General features: G+C 55.3%; 1 protein-coding gene and 1 pseudogene across 1 annotated transcript; one reads left to right on the top strand and one right to left on the bottom strand.

The window, feature by feature from the left end:
* Positions 1–3027: 3027 nt before the first annotated feature.
* On the bottom strand, positions 3028–7208 carry LOC150006495 (protein PIMREG-like). Its single transcript, XM_090280346.1, has 5 exons — positions 7143–7208; positions 6279–6607; positions 4731–5026; positions 4173–4268; positions 3028–3651 (listed from the first exon to the last, which is right to left on the bottom strand). The coding sequence occupies exons 2-5, from the start codon at positions 6570–6572 to the stop codon at positions 3618–3620; spliced, it is 720 nt and encodes a 239-aa protein (XP_090136472.1). The 5' UTR covers positions 6573–6607; positions 7143–7208; the 3' UTR covers positions 3028–3617.
* Positions 7209–12595: 5387 nt separating this feature from the next.
* On the top strand, positions 12596–19080 carry LOC150006494 (aryl-hydrocarbon-interacting protein-like 1; annotated as a pseudogene).
* Positions 19081–19378: the final 298 nt, after the last annotated feature.

The raw sequence follows: 19378 nt of genomic DNA, 5'->3' as shown, positions 1-19378 counted from the left end.
TTTCTGGAGTCCTCTGTGGTTCCCTCCCCTGTGAGGCTGCAGCCGTGGCCTCTGGCCTAGTTGGGCTAGCTGTGAGCCCTTGAGCCAGTTGCTTGCCCTTTCTGGGCCCTGCCTTCCTGGTGTGATTGAGGGACCTCCCCAGCCGACATTAGATTGGTGCAAGTTTTTGACTCCTAGGCTGTCTGGCACTTCTGCCCCCTGAGGCTTTCAGGCCTAAGAGCTCCTCAGAGTGCCCAGTGATCCCTACTGGCCCCACAGTCTGAAAGCAGGGCTCTGGGTGGGCTGGGGGGAGCAGTGATTACCCCACTACTTCAAAGGAAGCCCCTGGGGTAGGGGGAAGGGGTCCCTACTCCATGGAGATATTTGTTTACCTTGATGCCCAAATCCAGTGTCCCCAGGACAGAGACCTCCTCCCAGAGAGCACTGATCTGGCTCCTCCTCCCCACTCTGCCCAGACTGATTTCTCCCCTTTGGCTGCTGGAAGGCATAGAGCTGAGGTCCTGGAGTTCTGGGGGTTCATGTCGTTTTGGCTCAAACTGTTGTATTCTCTTTCCTTCCCTCTGCCACTCAGCTTGGTTTGGTGCCCAAAACTTCCTCCTGGGCCCGCCCCTGAGGTTGGTTGGGCTTAGCTCTCCCGGGGCCCCTCAAAGCCGATCCAGGCCCCGTGCTGCTGGGCTTCTGGCCTGGGCACTGGTCTCCTGCAGCCTGGGCCGGCCTCTGGGCCCCCCTTGTGCTGTCACTGAGGCGGCTCAGTTCTTTCAGCCTGGGCTCTGTGTCAAGGGCCAGGCCACCCTGGGCCCAGACGTCTGTATACACAGCAGGCACCCGTGTCAGCTCAGTGTCGCTTCTGCTCAATGTCTACCTCTTGCAGTTCCCATGTGACCAATGTGCTCCCCCACAGCAGCTGCTGGTGGGGGTGGCTGGCACCACTGGCAAACGAGGTCCCCTGCTGGGGCTGGAGGGGCGGGGGGTGTTCAGGCTCCCAGCCCTTAACCCTGCTCTCTCTACTAGAAATGTGTCTTCTCTAGCCTGCCCGCTCCTGCCACATCTGCCCCACCTGTCCGCCAGCTCTCTGCTTCACTTTCAGTCCCGCATCTGCATACAGCAGCACCAAGTGCTGGCAAATCTGGTGGGGAGGAGCGACCACTGGCCCCCTCTCTGGTCCGGCCTCCTTTCCGGACCTGGTGGTTCAGTCTTTCCTGGCTCTCCATATAAGGCACCAGCTCATGTGGCATAGCCACCTCACCCCCAACCCTCCCCTTCCTTTCCAGAATATCCCCTGAATGAAACCTGGGCAGACTTAGTCTGGTTCTCTGAAACTCCACCATCTCCTTTTGGCAGAAGACACTGATGTATTACTCTCAAATCATAAAATAATTAGCGTGAGATACTTCTCCCCTGGTTCGATTCCCTCTCCCTTTTCTGAGAACCCCAGGCTTGGAGCAGGAGCGAGAAAGCATGCTAGGGCGCTGGGGAGTTTTGAGTCCACGTGAGCAGGGTTCCGTGATTTTGGGGGTCGGTGCTGGGATGCGGGGCCTAGCAGGAGGCCACACCCCCTTCCTTTCAGGAGCTCTGGATCAGGTCTCCGAAGACTCACCCCTGCGCTGCTGAAGGTGTACAGTAGTGAGCTGTTGTGAACGTTCGCTCTAGGAGCTTTAGTGGGCATGTCACTGCGTGTGACTGAGTGTGTGTGCAGTTCTGTGTAGCGACAGACGCAGACCACGCTGGGCTCAGCGCTGCTTTCACCGCAACGGTAACCAGTATGCACTTCCTCTCCTTACTGATGGTTTGTTCAGTTCTGTTCGTGCAGTGATGTTGGAGAAAAACGAAGTGGCGTCGTTGTCTGGAGGGGCTGCTGCCCGTCTCCGAGTAGTTCTGTGACCCCCCACTGGCTGTTTTCCAGGGAATCCTCCCTCAGGAGTTGGAAAGCAGGCCTCCCTGCCTGACCAAAGCGCCCTGTTTCTCGCGTGGCATGTTTGTATTCCCAGCTCGGTGGCTGTCCTCACAGATGGCCTGCCTGCCACCTTTCTCTTCGTTCACCCTGGTGGGGTTCAGGGTGCACCCGCGGCCGGGGCCTGCTCTTCCGGCATCATGGGCTTTTTCTAAAGAGTGTGATTCCTCCCTCAAGCTCCACAACCTTTTAAAAATAAAACAGGAGACTTTCATACATTCGGATGAATGGCCCTCCTGCCTGGATACCGGGCCAGAGGAAATAAACATGTTTGAATCCCAGTATTCAGATTCTGGGGAAGGGTTGTGGGCTCTCTGAAAGAGGGGAGGTGGGGTCTCATGGCTTTTTAAGTCATTTTACCACTTGGAGCCCGAACCCATGCCCAGAAGTGTCCCGCAGACAAAAGATGGAACCAACGTTGAAGTGAAAGCTGGGCCCGTGGCAGAGTCCAGTGTGGTGTGGTTTTGCAGGGATGCTCTTCCACCCCGCCCCGGGAGGGGCCCCCAACTGTGAAAGAGCCTAGCAGCTGACCCCGCCTTAAACAACCAACTTTCCCACTGAGTCCCCGGGGGTTTGGGTGCCAAGTGCACTGGAAACCTATTCTCTTTAGCTTAGCCACAAGAAGTCACCTCCCTCCTTACAAAGGGCAGGAGCTGTCCTGAGCAGTGCTGCTCCTCCCTGGCACCCACAATACTGAGAATATAAATAGGTACCCATGGGCCCCGTGTTGCAGAGCCTGAAAATCTCTCCCATTCCTTTTTTTTTTTTTTTTTAAGGTATTTTTTTAAAAAAGATTTTATTTATTTATTTTTAGAGAGAGGGAAAGAGAGGGAGAAAGGGAAAGAAACATCAATGTGTGGTTGTCTCTATGCGCCCCCAACTGGGGACCTGGCCCACAACTCAGGCATGTGCCCTGACTGGGAATCGAACCGGCAACCCTTTGGTTCTCAGGCTGGCGCTCAACCCACAGAGCCACAACAGCCAGGGCTCCCATGCCTTCCTTTGGAGCAGGGATGGGAGCTGGTTCCCAATACCCTGGCACTGGTAACATGGGGTAACTCCTCGTAGATCCCATTCCTGGGTACACAACTCAGTGCTTAGTGCTCAGATACCTTCTGGAGCCTGCACTTCATGTTGCAAAAGACACAATCACAAGGCTCAAGTGTGGGGGCATCTCAAAGCCCAAAAGGGGAGTAGGATGAACACCCCCCCTACCCCTCCCAGGTCTCTTGAGCCACCCTTGGGCTGGGGCAGGTAGTCTCTGCTGGGCTCAGATGTGGCCCAGGGGGCACTGCTATGTCCTAGAGACTTCCTCCAGGAACTCGAGGGGAGGCACGGACCCTAGGTGTGGGGACATGGGGGTCAGGTGTTGCTTTCTTCCTGCAAGACAGAGCTCAGGACAGGGGAAGTAAGGATACCATACCATTCCCCCAAAATGAGGGGCTGGAAGGGGACAGGGTCAGGAAGGTGAGCAGCTCCAGCTCCAGGCTGGCAGGAAGACTGTACTTCCCATCCTGCTGGCCATCAGCTCTGTGGGTTTTTCCAGAAGACTCGGTTCTCCAAATATGCATATGTGCTCACGTGGGAGGAGGAGGGGAGGAAGCAGGGGCCCCTGAGAGCGGTGCTTGGTGCTCGGGAGGATGCCGTTACCTGAAGGGCACTGTCCTCAGTCACGAAGGAGAGAGACAGTCATGTCACCGCTAGAGACAGGAAAGCAGGAGAGACAGATACCATTGGGTGCTTCATGCTCCGGGGGGCCCTCCCAACTCGGAGGCCCCACCGAAAAGCCCGTCATGGCCATGTACAAATGGCTCCAAGCTCGGGCAGCTCCAGACCCAGGATCTGCCCTCACGACGGGGTCCTGAGCAGACAGACCAGGAGCTCCAAGCAGCCATGCAGCTTTTCCCAACTCCATGGGCAGGCCGGGCATCAGGGAGCCATGGCGAGTGTCGGAGGTAGGGCAGGCCTTTCAGGAACCAGGTACAAGTCTGGTGCAGTTCCGCGTGATGGACAAGGGCCATATATATCCGGGGTGCATCCTTAACCACCGCCCCAGCCCCAATTAGGTCTTTTGTGCCCTCTCGTGTTGCAGATAAAGAGACCAAGGCTCAGAGGAGGGGAGGGACTGGCCAGGGTCACACAGTGGGCCAGAGCCAGAGGCCTGCCTAAAAAGGAGGACCCTCCCAGCCATTTCCCTCTGAAGCATGGGAAGCCAGCTTACCTCTCTTCAGCCACAATGGCCACATCCAGCTCCTGGGACAGCTTCTGGAGATGTTGGATTCCTGCCCCCACAGGCTCTAGGTCGCTGTCAGACTCACTGAATAGAAGGAAAAAGCCACAGGCACCAGTGACTAGTTGGAAACCTGTGGCAGGAGCCCCTTTCAACCCAGCACTGCAGCCTGGGGTCTATGGGGGCTGGTCATCCCCCTAGAACCTCACTCCAGGAAATGACATCAGAGCAACTTAGAGCAGCTGGCAGAAAACGGATGGATTGAGGCTCATGAGGTCAAGGTCAAGGGCAGGTGATCCTGCAAAAAGGTGAGCCCTGCTCTTCCTCACTTGGGGCTCAGTCCCAAGATGGCTGCCAAACTGGTGTCCAGGCTCACTAGGAGGCTTGGGAGAGTGTGATACAGACAGAGCTAAGCTCACCTCTTCCTTTTGCAGATGGGGAAACTAAGGCCCTAAGGACTTCCCCGGCTCCCTGACCGGGGGGCCCCAGGAGGTGCCCAGAAGCCATTGGACCATTAACGCTTTGGGGGCAGGGTGCTCTTCTGCTTACCTGGGTGAGCAGAGGGGCTCTGTAGAGGAGTAGGGGCTCCGGAAGGCGGCCTCCCTCCTGGACCTCCGCAGTGGGTATGCGCGTGGGCCCACGTGGGTGGAGAGGCAGTGATGCTCTCTCTCCCAGGGGCTCAGACTTGAGCGGACAGTGGTGGGTCCAGACAGCCGGGTGCTCCTCTGGCTCATGCTGCGACCTGTGGGGCTATTGCCCTTCTGTGTCTCCCTCTTCCTCCTCCTGGCTTTCACCTGGGTTCCCACCAGCCACTTGGAACCGCTGTGGCAGGACTCCTGGATTCTCTGAGACAGGTACGTGGAAATGTGAGCACAGATAAGCCAAGGACAAGCACCCTAGTCTCGAAGCCATACCTCCGGCCCCTCCACCTATCAGCTGTCCTGCACACACAAGCAGCTTTTAGTCTCAGCGGCGAGGGATATGGGTGATGCCATGTGGCATGGGTCCTCTGCCGGGGCCCAGTTTAGAGCCCCCAGGGTATGAGTGCAGGGGTCAGCGGCAGAGCCACTCTGGCTCATAGAGCCTCCGTTCACCTAAATCCGAACCCTCTTTTGGGACACAGACTAATCCAGAGACTCGAGGGCAAAGCCTGCTCTCCAGGATACCATGGGATAATTTGTCCCTCTGCTTCTGGTCTTACTCTATTCCATCCTCCACACTGATGCACAGAGATCATCTCAGGGGCAGTTCTTATCATGACACTCAACTGCTCCACACCATTCTAGGGCTGCTCATCGCCCACAGAGTCAAGCCCTAAGCCCGAGCCTTTCACACCAGCTGGACGACGGCTGTTCCTCCACTTGGAAGTCCGCGGTCATCTCACACCCAACGTGAGTGACAGCTTCCTGCCCAAACATGTCATCTGACACCAAACCCTTCCAAATCTACCTTCTGAGCAGCTCTCAAAGTTGCTTACTCCTCTGCAAGTCCAGGCCCCCAGGTCCCCTCATAGAAAAGTCCCTTTTCCATCAAGTAGCTGAAGAACAAGTTCTAATATGCTAATTAGACCCGGTTCCCACGCTGTTATAAGTTCTTCCCACTGGCTCCAAGACTACCGGTATCTCTCGGGAGTGTCGACACCTTGGGCACTCTGGGCGCCTCTCACTGCCCTGCCTTGCTCTCTGGCCACACCCAAACCAAGCTCCTGCCAGCTCTCTTCACTTTCTCCATCTCCCTCGGCTCTGAGTCTGGACTCACACTAGTCCCCCGGTCTTACATGCTCCTCATTCTTCCCCTTTCTTGAGTGAATTCCATGGAATGACCTGCTCAGGGAAGTCTTCACCCACTAAGCTTGTTTCGGGTGTCCTCCCACCATGAGCTACTTGCTTACAATTTCATCTTGTGTTGTGGGGATGTTTCCTCGAGGGCACTGTTCTCGTTCACTCACTCAACTGTTTGTTGAGCACCTACTAAGTGCCAGGAACTATTCGGGGTGCTGGGGACACACCACTGAACGAATAAAGTCCTTGTCTTTATGGCACCTATGCTCTTGGGGGCTCCTTAAGGCAGCACTGGACCTGGACATGGTCAGCATACCTGGGACACGGCACCCCAGGCGTTCTTAGCTGAGCGAGCTGCAGCCTGGAGGCCCTGCTGCTCCGGCTCTGGGGTTTCCAGGCGTGTCCAGGAGGGGCCCGGCCCCGCGTTGAGGCTGACTGCTCTGAGGGGCGGCCTCCCTTGGAATTGTCCGCAGAGGCAGCCCAGGGCTCCCCTGGAGGTCTCCAGATGGTCAGCCGCGGGCTGCAGCACCTCATTCTCCTGCAGCTGCTCGTGGTCCTGTAGAGATCTCCTGCAAATGGAGACACTCACGCCTGGCCACCGAGAGGCCATCTGCCTGGCCAAGAGTCTGTTCTGTCCGCCAGACCCTGGGGAGGAGGTCAAAAGGCAGGTCAGCAAGGCATCCTCCACCCCATTCTCAAGCTCCACAGAGACAGACCCTGGGTGAAGGAGAAGCAGGCTGGGGAGGGGTGCACTTGGCAACTGTGGGTGCGAGGAGGAGGTGCTTCCTGAAACGTGGAGATGGTCAACAAGGCCCAGAAGAGGGCAGAGGCTGAACAAGGCTGGTCAGCGTTTCCTGCGGCCCCTTGTCTAAAACAGCTGTCTCTCCATCCCAGCCTCCTTTCTGCCAGGGTCGCCTCAGGCCGGGAGGGAGGCGGTCATGATCAGCCCTCCTCGAGCCTCAGCAAATGGGCCCAGCGCGCGATCAGCGCCTCTTTTACAACTTGCCCTGACCCAGTGCGCTCCTGCCGACACCCTGGCCGGCGGGCCAGAGCCCCGGATTTCCAACTTGCAATACCCAGACGCCCCACACGCGTGCCTGTCCTGACTAGACACCTCCTCGCCCCCGCGGTCCAGGTCTCTTCTGAACAGAAGCCCCACGATGCCCCGGCCTGCACTCACCCAGGAGCTTCCACGGTCACCGGACGCCGAGCACAGATGCACCTCGCCCACCCCAGCTGATTTTTGAAACTCCGCGCGGACCCGCCCCCTGGCTCTGTTCTGATAGCCGATTGGCTCCGTCCCCGCCCCGCTGTCGCACCAGGGATCCCATTGGCTCTCTGCTCTTGAGGCCGTGAATCTCGCTCTCAGATTTGCCGGGTTGTCCCCATTCATCCCTAAGGACACCCGCGGGGCTGGGTGTGGCGTGACGCTGCCTGATGCTCTGTGTCCGCGGGTCCCGCCCCCGTCGCCGCCTGATTCCTCCGCCGCCCGCAGGCTCGGCCCCGGCGCCACCTCCCGGACGCCCGGCCGCAGGCCGCCGGGGCCCCTCCTAGAACTGCAGGGAGTTCTGGCGGGTCTTACTGGGCGGGGCGGAGGCGGGGCCCCGGGCGCTTCGGGACCCCCTCCCACCCAGCTTGGAGGTCTCAGAGGTTTTGTCACGAAGAACTGGGGGCCTGAGTTCCCGTGGAGGTTTTGTTTCAAACTTCCCTCTTGACCCTCTGCCTTCCTGAGACAAAGCTTTGCGCTCGTGTTCCCCATGCTCGCCACCCCCCCCGTTCTACCCCCTAAAAATGCATCCTGGAAGAGCGGACAGTTGGGAGCACACCTCCGCTCCCTCAGCTCATTGACCTCTTCCCTCTCTCCAGTCGAATGCCTCCCTCCCCTTAGCATCCAAACGAGCGAAAAATTATGACATTTAGAAAGCACCCCGCTCCCTGTCCCTCCTTTATTGGATCTCAGAGCCGCACTGGCCACTCCATCCCTCGGTTTCCTTGGTGCCATCTTCATCTGGTTCGGCCCGCCCCACCCCCACCCCAAGCCACCGTTGCTGAGGGGCTCCTCGAAGCTCTGTCCTTAGTCTCCTCTTCATCTCTGGGTGATCACACCCACCCCTCTGGCCTCGGTTACAGCCCCCACCTCCCTCCGCGCCCCCAACACACGCGGGATGGTGAGAATCCTGAACACACATGGGACAAGTTACATGCACCAAGAACCTGCGTCAAGCACCTTATTATTATGAACTCATTTGACTCTCCTTGCAGCCTAAGACTAGATGAGGAGACTCGGGTATGCAGAGGTTGTGTTTGTTCCCAGTTTGCCACAGTCATTATGTAGCAGTTAGTATGTGTACACAAACCTGCCACTCTGGGCCCAGGGTCCATGCCTCTCACCACTGCACCTCACTGCCTCCGCTCAGCCTGCACCTCTCCCAGACAGGTGTGTTTAACCACTTCCTGGCCGCCCAGCTCCTCCTGCGCTCTGCACCACCTAAATCAACACCCCAACAAACATCACCCTGGTCTCTCCTGGCCCGCCTCCTTCTCCATGTTCCCTCTCGGATCTTTCCAAATACCTACTGGTGTCTGATAGATGAAACACTGTGCTAAAAATGAGTCATGGAAGTCAATAGAGCAGATGCGTCCTTAACCTCATGGAGCTCAAATCTAGTGTGTGGGGAGAGATGGATATTAACGAATCAAGTTACCAATAATGAATTAATCCAAGAAAATTATGAAACAAAAATAGTCATTTAAAGCTGATACCTAGAGAATGAATTAACCAAGTAAAGCATGTGTGTGTTTGAGTGTGTGCCTGTGTGTGTGGGGGGGGACTTCTTGCACAGTGAATATCATGTTCAGGGGAATCAGTACCCAAGTAAGACCCCAGCACACACACATACTCGTATACGTAATGGAAACAAACGTTTCCTGAAACAATACTTGACTATGTGTAATGTCCTTTGATATTTTATCTATTTTTTTAAAAATGCGGGTGACAATTTACTACATGGATTTTACAATGGCTCACCGCTCTAGTTTGCCTGTTCACCTTGGTCCCCTAGTTGGGTTGTTTGTTTCCCAAGTGTCAGAAGTGTTTGTTCCCAAGCCTGTTTATGCCGGTAGTGTTTGTTACTGTAGTTAGGGAACTGAAGTCATGTCCTTTACCAGTGAAATATGAGGGGGGGAGGAGCAAGAGTTGTTATTTTTAGGAAAACTAAATTGAAGGTATGGGAAAGACTAGGGAAAGAGAAACACTTAGAAACAAGTCTTCCAAATTAGATCGTCTTGCCACAATTGTCTGTCAGTACCTGTCACAATGCCTGACACTTCATGTTCATGGATACAACAGCTTATATCTGCCCACGATGTGTGTGCTAAGTGCATTTCTTTATTCTTCTTTCACCCTCAAGGCAATTCTATGAAGTAGACACTATTGTTACTCCCATTTCAGATGACAAAACTGAGGCTCAGAATCTTGCTCACGATGGAGGAGTCAGAGCAGAAACTTAAGCCCTGGATCTCTGACTCTAACACCTGAATTCTTTTATTTGTTTATTTTTGTCAACTTAACTTTTTTTTATCCTCACTCAAGTACAAGGGAGGAAGAGAGAGAGATAGAGAGAAACATCAATCAGTTGCCTCCCTCACACACACAAGCCTGAGACTGAACCTGCAACCTAGGCATGTGCCCTGACTGGGACTCGAACCTGCTCCAGCCAACTGAGCCACACCAGCCAGAGCTAACACCTGAATTCTCAACCTTTGGTTATGTGGTCTCGTCAAGCAACAGGAAGGAATGAGTGAACACCCTCTCTGCATGGGGCTTTTCGCCCCCTTCAATCACAACCATAACTGGCAGGCTAGGTGAAGGAAGGTCAGTTTCCATGGCAATGAGAACAAGGAGGACGAAAAATTGTCTCTCCTTTTAAAAAAAGATTTTATTTATTTATTTTTAGGGAGAGAGGAAGGGAGGGAGAAAGAAAGGAAGACAGACATGGATAGGTTGCCTCTCGTACTCCCCCAACCGGGGACTTGGCCTACACCCCAGGCATGTGTCCTGACTGGGAGTCGAACCAGTGACCTTTCAGTTCACAGGCCAGCACTCAATCCACTGAGACATACCAGCCAGGGGAAACATTTCCTTCTGAATGAAAAGGCTCCCCTTCTGCCTTGCATGGAGCGGTGAAGCTTGGGGGCGCGGTGGAGGTTGTGCTGAGGTGAGCAGGCTCCTGGTTGAGTGGTGGAGGGTACAGGGGCTTCTGCCCCTTTCTGTAAGGAGGAAAACCAATCCCTGGTTCCGAGCTGAGGCTTTCTGGGACCCAGCTCCAGCCCTGCCCTGCCCTGGGAGCTCCATGTCCAACAGTAAATCTTCTACCGGTTTCCTTGTCCTCACGGAACTGTCCGTCGGAGGGAAGCAGCAGACATGACCCTGTGCAAAATGCCACGAATGCGAAGTGCCAGGGCGGCGAGGGGATAGAATGGGGATGGGAACCACACCTGAGCAGGCTCCCCATGGCATATGGCACTTTAGCTAAGGAATTAGGGGGACAAAGCAAGGGGATGAGGCCAATGCAGGGAGGCCAGGGTGCTGCCAGGTTCCAGGACCAGAGGAGGCTGAGCCGGACAGAGTGGGCAGGGGCCTGGCAGGCTGGGGCCCGGCAGGCAAGAGCCAGGAGCCGCAGGGCTCTGTGGCAGGAAAGGAGCTTAGAATTTATCCCGAGAGCAGTGGGAAGCCTTGGCTGAATTTGAATTTGCTTTTTAATGAAGTCCATTAGGAGGTTAGTTTGGGGGCCAAATGGTGGTGGGGGGTCTGTCTGGAGGCTGTGGCCTGAGCACTTCATTCTTCTCAGCAGTGAAACCGAAACCAGACATCAGCTTCTACACCCTCTTCTCCTCATGCTCCCCCACCTCCCACCCCTGCCACTGAGGGGCCCAATCTCTCAGTTCCATCTTCTTTTGACGATTCTGCAATCCCTGTGTGCACCCTCTGACCCTTCTATAAAGGGAAGCAATTGAAACAGTGGGAGAATTTTAAGTGTGAGACATGATTAGATCTTCTTCTTCCACTGTGAATTATATCATGGACAGAAAAATGCTTAAATCATGAGCCTTGGTAAAATGAATACTTATAAAGCAAACACCATGGATCCATCACCCAAGGGAAAAAACAACATAGCCGGGACCCTAGAGGCAGCCCCACCCCCTTCCGTGTGTCCTGCCCTGCTTCCTCCCTGGACTTTATGGTAATCACTTTTATTTTTCTTTGTAGTTTTTAATCTAAGTATTCACTTTAACTGCTATACATGCAGACAGCTCTAGGTTGCTGTGTGGCTGGAGAAAGGATGGAACAGAAGAGGAGGATTCCCTGCCTCCATACAGGAGTGGAGCTGTGCCCTCAGGACTGGAAGTGGGGTCCTGAGCACTCAGGAAAGGACCCTAGAGGGGCCTGATGTGCTGCCCCAGTCTGGGTTCCCCGGGCCCAGACCACTTGGCCCAGGCTGGGCCTCCTCTATGCCAAGGGCTCCTGTGGGAGACTTTCAGAAGACTGGGTTTCGGGGTCCAACTTGCTGCTCAGGAGAGGCCTCTCAACTTCCAGGAGAGGGAGGCAAGAAACACTGATTCTCCCATTTCAGTTGGGAAATGGAGTTAGGGAAGTTAGGGATAGGAGACAGCTAAGGTCACAAGGTCAGGAAATAAGAGGTGGGGTCAGCCTTGGAATGCAGCTCTACCTGGCTCCTGCAGTATTCTCATCTCTCCCCGTGGCCGGGTCCTGTGTTCCCTCCATCAGCGGTCAAGAAGAGAAAGGTTTGTGGTGCTCAGAATCCTCTTCACCCTCAGGACCTTGGAAAGCCCAGGTACAAAATATTTGAACTTGCCACAAGGTGGCGCCAAACACCAAGTCTTCACCTGATTTTTCACTTCAGACAAGACGGGGAATTCTTGATGCCCAATAAACTCTGCGGGGTCCCAGGGAATAGGGCAGGGATGGGAGACCCCCACTGCTCTCAGCCAGACCTTGTAGGGGAGGCAGGATTGGGGCTGGGGGAGGGCTCCTCAACTTTCTCCAAGCCTGGCCCCCTTCTCATATCTCATTTTAGTATTCTCCCAAGCTAGAAACTGACGATCTTCCTTCCCTCCACAATGTCACATGCTCTTGTGGGTGGATAGGGTTTGGGGCGAAGAGGAAGAAGAAATAGAAAAGAGGGAAGGCAGGGATCACAAAGGCCACAGGGCCCTGGCCTGGGCTTCAAAGGACTAACAGTCTGAGACCAGGGCCAGCACCAGGGACCAGGCAGGGCAGAAGGGACATGGATCTCTTCTCCTGTGGCCCGAGGCTTCCGTACAGCCTGCCCCCTCTCCCGTCTTTTTTAAGAAAGCTCCAGCTGACTTTCTTCCTTCTTGAGGTGGGACAAAACCAAAGCTGGTTCCCTAATGTGTGACAGGGGCCTTGCTTCCCCGTGAGAAGCAATGGACGAAGGGGCAAGAGGTTGCTGAGAGTGGCCTGGGGCCAGCCTGGGGCACTACCCTTCCTTACTCCTCTAATTCACACCCCACCCCCTGGGCAAATTCCCCAGTCTGGGCTTGAGCACCTCCCCTGCCCTGTGAGATTATCTCAGCCTGGGCTGGACATCTCTCTCCACTGGAGCCATGGATGCTGCTCTGCTCCTGAATGTGGAAGGGGTCAAGAAAACCATTCTGCACGGGGGCGTGAGGGAGCTCCCCAACTTCATCACCGGATCTCGAGTGAGTGGGGCTTCCCCCCCAGACCAGAGAGGGGGCCCCCCATGGAGACCTCTGCATTTGCACTGGGCCACACAGCACTACAGGCAGGGTTCAGCTTTGCCAAAAAGTGGCCTGGCAGGCCTTCCTGGGATTGTCAGTGCCGAGGCATCTGGGAAGCTCTAAATTGGTGTCTTTTCACTGGGCAGCTTTGATACTTTGCAAATTACACTGCAGCATGGGTTGGGGGAAGGGCCTTGGGAATTTTCTGGAACCCCAGGCGTTACGTGAGAAGGAAGGGTCTTCAGGGGTCACAGTGTTTGGCCACATGTCTCTGGTGGGCTTCCCTGGGTGGTGGAGCAGCTCTGTCTCTGTCCTCAGATCCAGGGCTTATTTACGGAAGGACGTCCTGACTCTTGGAGCCGTCAGGAGTGGGATGGGGTCCTTTAGGAGGGAGTGGGTTCCTCATCCCTGGGGGAGCGCAGGCAGGGTGAGGGTGTTCTGAGTGTCTGGGGCACCTGATTGGGGTTGGGTGAGATGACCCTTGAGGACAGCCCTGAGAGTCAGCGACAGTGGGGTGGCGTCCGCTGGGCCTTGACAGGTGTGTCTAGACCAAGGTGCACTCTCCTGGTGACCAGGTGACCTTTCATTTCCGTACCATGAAATGCGACGAGGAGCGGACCGTGTTAGATGACAGCAAGCAGGTGGGCCAGCCCATGCACATTATCATCGGGAACATGTTCAAGCTGGAGGTCTGGGAAATCCTGCTGACGTCCATGCGGGTCAGTGAGGTGGCCGAGTTCTGGTGCGACACCATTGTAAGTAGGCCGTTGCTGGCCCGCCCATTCCTGGCTTTGCTTCCTACAGGGCCGGCCCACCCACCCACACTGCAGGGCTGCTGTGTTTTGGAAAAGTAGGGATGAAACAAAACTCTGCAAGGCAAATCCTACATCCTCACTCCCTGCCACTGTAAAGATGGAGATGGATTCATCCAAAAGAACAAGCCCCTGGAGAGACAATCAGTGTCCTGCAAGCTGGCGGGCCGTGGGGCAGGGCCAGGCCCTGCAGGCGTGAGCCTGCCGGTAGCCCTCACTGTTGTGCAGGACTATTAGATCGTGGAGGCTTTTGGCCATTGGTCCTCCCCCAATTTCTACCAGCATTGCAAAGTTTTCCCATTGATGGCACTCTTACAATCACCCACAGTAAAGTCCTTGGCCTTCAAGGAACTTGAATTCTGGAGGAGGAGCAGACACCTAAGCGAATACAGCAAAAGACAGCCGGTGCCAGGGCATAATTAAGGAAGGGCAGAGTGCCTTAGGGCCGCAGGAGAGGGGCACTGACTGCTTTGGGGTCTTAGGGCTACTTCTTCAAGGAGATGACATTGAGCTGGGTCTTGAAGGATGAATAGGAGTTCACCAGATCTAGAAATGGGTGGGAGGCGGCATCCTGGCCAAGAAGTGTGAAACGGCTTGGTGGGTCTTCCTTAGTTGGCCCCTCTCTTTATGGGGCATCTCTTTGCTTCAGTATCGGAGATTTGGAGAGACTAAGCAATCAGTGGGGCAGGCATGTATGTCTGTTTGACAAAGGACTTGAGAGGCCTGGTTTCCCCCAGCAGCTGCTGCTCATCACTCCCTGCAGAGTCCGCTGCTTGAACAGTCCTCACTGGATGACCTGGAAGTTCAGGTCTCTGCAGGGACAGGGGCCCCCTCCCTCTTTCCCTGCCCCCCAAACCAGAGGGGCAGACTGAGTCAGGGGCTCTGGGAGTTTCTGCCCTGAATTGTATCCCTCCCTGTTCCCCCCTAGCCCCCACCCCTGAAGGAGGACGCTGGTCTCTGTGGGAGAAATTTTGTTGGTGCCATCTTAGGAGGGGCCAAGAGCCCAGGTTGGCTGGAGGCCATCTGACCCTCAGCTCCCACCGGACCGTTGCCATACGAAGGGGGCAGACCCAGGGAAGCTGGATATTTTGAGTGTTTGTGACAAGCCAGAAATCTTCAGTAGCATGTAAAAAAATCTCTCCATGTTTAAATGTTGGCAATTAATTAACAAAAGCCTTCACAATATGAGGGATGAAACATACCAGTTTGGGAGCTGAATAAGGCCTGTACCATGCCAGTTACAAGGCACCAGTGGAGATATAGCCCCTTAGACAGAACCAGGCTGTCCTTGAAGTCCCAGAGGCGGACCATGGTCCTGAGCACTCCCTGTCCTACTCACAGCCACGTGGGCTGAGGGAGCCCTGTGGGCTGGAGTCTAGCTCCAGAGACTCTCCTGGGACTGGCTCCCTGCTAGCCTGCAGCCGGGCAAGTGGGGCCCCAAGAGTGGGCACAGAACTGAGATCTCTACCCTCCTTCCTGCCTCTGAGGTGCTGCTGGAGGGTGGGGGTGGGGTTGTCGAGTTCTGCCCCTTCCTGAGATCTTACCCCCTCCTGGGGGCATCCCACAGCCCACCATGCTGACCAGGCCCTGGCAGTGCTCGGGCAGCAGGTGTCCAGCGGGATGAGGCCTTTGAGGTTATGACCAAATGCTTCCTGACCTTGGTGTCTAGAGCCCACGGGTGACTTGTCTCCTCCCTGTAGCCTGCTGACCCTGGGGCCTCTTCATCCCCTAGTCCAGCCTCAATCCCAGCAGGTTTAACCGCCATCTGGCCACCTCTCTCCCAAAGAAGCTGAGGGCATTCAGGGCTGATTCTAGCTGCTGGGGGCAGGGAGGGGGTGACCTTCATCCTCATGCTGGTGACTCAGAGCCAAGCTGCACCATTTCTGCCCCTTTATTTCCCAGTAATGTGCCTTAAAAAATAATTCTCACCCGAGGATATGTTTATTCATTTTAGAGATAGAGGAAGTTGGGGGGGGCGGGGGCGCAGGGAGAAAACCTCAATGTGAGAGAGAAGCATGAATTGGTTGCCTTCCACACACACCCTGACTGGGGATCAAACCCACAACCCAGGTATGTGCCCTGACTGGGAATCGAACCCACAGCCTTTTGGCGTACAGGACAATGTTCCAACCAACTGGGCCGCACCAGCCAGGGCCCAATAGTGTGTCTTTACTGGAGTTGCCGTGTGGGAGCCTGAGATGGGCCACATCAGGACCCAGCCCAGGACTGGGGTTCTCAGAGAGCATCTTGTTGAGCTTTCCAACTCACAGACAGGGCAGCTGAGGCCCAGCCCAGCATGGGCCTGGCCTGAGGCTGGTCCCCAGGCTTCCTCTACCTTGAGGGTGGCGACCCCAGATCCCTGAGCTGGCTGAGGCTGTTCTGAGCTAGACCTATATCTGTACCATCTTCTTTAACCCTGGCAAGAGCCCTACTACTAGACAGGTGCAATGAGGGGGTGGGGACTGGAGCTCAGAGTGGGGTGACCTGGGCTCACTGCTGATCAGCAGCACTGTCGGGAAGCCACCCAGCCCTCTCGGACCCCAGAGACCTCTCCCCCCACTGCTCTCCACACCTCCTTCCCTGGGAGTTGCAGGCTTGATGGACTCAGGGTCTCCTTAGGAGAGAAACTCATTAGAGTTGACTATAGGGGCCAGCAAGAGGCAGCCTGGAGTGGTGTCGTGGCCAGAGTGTGGCCTCTGGAGCTGGCTTTGAATCCTGGCTCTGTCATTTCTTAGTGGTATGACCTTAAGTAAATTACCTAATCTTTCTGGGCTCCAGTTTTCTCATCTAAAAGGGTCTTAATAGCAGTGTCTCCCTTGTTGGGTCAACTTCAGGACTGAAGGAGCTAACAGACGTGGAGAGCTTTGCCCAGCACAGTTACGTGCAGCTATTAGTAGGAGTATGTTGGGAGCAATAGGTGGTCACAGCCTTGGGACAAGCGTAGAGGTTCAGTAGGATACTGCTGGGAGTTTAGAGTATGTGTGGGGTCTCTGAAACCCAGCTAGCTCTGAGCAGACTGCCCTGATGCCATCTGCTGTCTTTCCTGCAGCACACAGGGGTCTACCCCATCCTCTCTCAGAGCTTGCGGCAGCTGGCAGAGGGCAAGGACCCCACCGAGTGGCATGTGCACACATGTGGGCTGGCCAACATGTTTGCCTACCACACACTGGGCTACAAGGACCTGGACGAACTGCAGAAGGAGCCGCAGCCTTTGATCTTTGTGATTGAGCTGCTGCAGGTGGGGCGCGGTGGGGTGTGGGGAGGGGGCAGGTGGTGGGGGAGAGGCCTGACCCAGTGTCAGAGAGTGAGGGGTCAGTGGGCATCACGAAGCCCGATCCCACTGGTGACTGGCCGTCACCCAGAAAGTGTTCAGAAACCACAGGAGGTGTGGAATTTGAACACCCTCCTGCCTCCCCACAGAAGGCACTTGGCCTTTTCCAAGGGAAAAGCCCATTTGGGACCAATTTTTAAAATGTCATTTTTTTTTTTTTTTTGGAGACATTTTACTTCTACTGGCTCTCTACTTCTATTTTGGCCTTTAAAAGTTTAGAATTATATCCTCATGCCGAGTCCCTGTGGTTGGTGGTTCAGACCTGATTCTCCAATATCGGGAGAGGCAGCATGGAGCAATTGATCACCCTTCCCCCACAGTGGCTGATAACCCAGGTTTACGGCGTGGTGGGAGAGGGTCAAGCGCGCGTCAGGTCGCAGCTTATGGCCAAGCTGAGGGTCAGCCTGAGGGATGCACCGGTGAATATGAATGAGAAGTGTGCACAGGGCATTACTTCTAAGGTGTTCATTGTAGACATTGTGTATTTGTACTTGTATGATGACAATTTTCCAGCAGATGGCAACACAATGCCTTGTTCTAATGACCTGAGTATCGTGGCAACTTTCTCAATATTGGAAGTAAGGTGTGTTGACAAATAGGTGCCTTTTTGCGACTTGCACAAAAGCGCTGATTTAGTGTTGGGCTCCCCGGGGCCTTGTTGCTTCCTTTCTATGCCTTTGATCAGCACGCATGGTTTTGCCTGTGGAACCTCATTGTGGAAAACGCAGAGCTGACTTAAGTGACGTGTGCTGGGTCCCTACCTGCCAGGGTGCAGGTTCCCCGGGGCCCCACATCGCTGACCTGCCGCTCTTGGGCCAGGTGGACGCCCCCAGTGAGTACCAGAGGGAGACCTGGAACCTGAGCAACGCGGAGAAGATGCAGGTGGTGCCCATCTTAAACGGAGAAGGAAACCAGCTCTTCAAGCTGGGCCGCTTTGAGGAGGCTTCCACGAAGTACCAGGAAGCCATCGTCTGCCTGAGGAACCTGCAGACCAAGGTGGGAGGCTGCCTGCCATGGTGGGGGGAGGGGATCAGCCTTGCCGGCGCCAGGCCCGTGGGGGAGGGGGCAGGCGGCAGGCTGAGCTCAGGGCAGCCCTTTCTTCGTGGCAGGAGAAGCCCTGGGAGGCACAGTGGCTGAAGCTGGAGATGATCAACACCCTTGTCCTCAACTACTGCCAGTGCCTGCTGAAGAGGGAGGAGTACTATGAGGTGCTGGAGCACACCAGTGACATCCTCCGGCACCACCCAGGTGGGTGCGGGCGGGTGCGCGTCCGCGCCAGGGCTGCAGTCACGGCACAGCTCGCGGGCACTCTCCAGATACCGCCCAGGCACCTAAACTTGCCCCGGCCCAGCAGTTTCCGCAGCCTGTGCCCGTGTCACAGGTGATGGACGAGCAGTGCTTATTGGAGAGGTGTTTTATTTTAATGTGCGTTAGGGCAAATCTGTAAATAGCTCAGCAAACCTGTGATTGCGTGGAGCAGGAAACATTTTTCGGAAAAGGGGCCATCGGTACAGAGAACACTGTTAAGTAAATACGTACGAGCACCTGCGACGCCCAGGTAGGTAGGCCGGTAGCACAATGCTGTATGTGGAGGTGGTATTCGGTTTAGTAAGGACCACAGCAAACACTTATGTGTGCCAGGCACCACATTCTCTGCATTCGTCACGTCATTTACCCGTGAAATAGCCGTACAGGACAAGTCGCAAATTGAGAGCCTCTTATAAGAAAAAGAATAGAAAGTGATGAATATAAAATCAGTTATGAGGCCTTGGAAAGGTCCACTCAAGGGTGGGGAGTTGCAATTGCTTATTGTTATCATCACCGTTTTACAGTCGACGACATGGGATCAGGAGTTACTGCGAAGTTAAGGTTCATGGTCAAGATTAAGGGTTTGAAAGCTGGAAAGGACCAGTAGGTGGGGTTTCCTGTGGGCCTGGGTGGCGGGTCCAGTCCGATCTCTTCCCGCAGGCATTGCGAAGGCCTACTAGGTGCGGGCCGGGCGCACGCGGAGGTGTGGAACGAGGCTGAGGCCAAGGCGGACCTGGAGAAGGTGCTGGAGCTGGAGCCGACCATGCAGAAGGCGGTGCATCGGGAGCTGAGGCTGCTAGAGGGCCGCCTGGAGGAGAAGCGGGAGGAGGAGCGGCTGCGCTGCCGTCACATGCTGGGCTAGGGAGGCGCCTCTCCGGCCTCCATGACCTCCCCTTCCCTGCCCCCGACCAGGGCACCCTCCACTGCGCCGACCCCTCTGCGCCGCCCGCCGCACAGCGGGCACTGGGCGGCCAGCAGATGGCCTGGCCATTTCTGGTTCAACTGGCCAGGGTTTTGGTGTCTCTTTTTTACAATTAAAAATTAATTTTTAAAATCAAAATAACACATATTGGGTAAAAATAAAAGCCTGAAAGGTCTTAGGAATAAAGTAAAGCTTCCTGCCTTGTGTTTCCCACTTCTAAGTCCAGAGCCAGTGATTTGACCCTGTTTTTCACTCTTTTG

The sequence above is a fragment of the Furipterus horrens genome, unplaced genomic scaffold (assembly GCF_987537825.1).
Source record: "Furipterus horrens unplaced genomic scaffold, mFurHor1.1.pri manual_scaffold_6, whole genome shotgun sequence".
Lineage (NCBI taxonomy): Eukaryota > Metazoa > Chordata > Mammalia > Chiroptera > Furipteridae > Furipterus > Furipterus horrens.
Note: the sequence above shows the minus strand (reverse complement) of the source record. Positions and strands in the feature narration are given on the sequence as shown.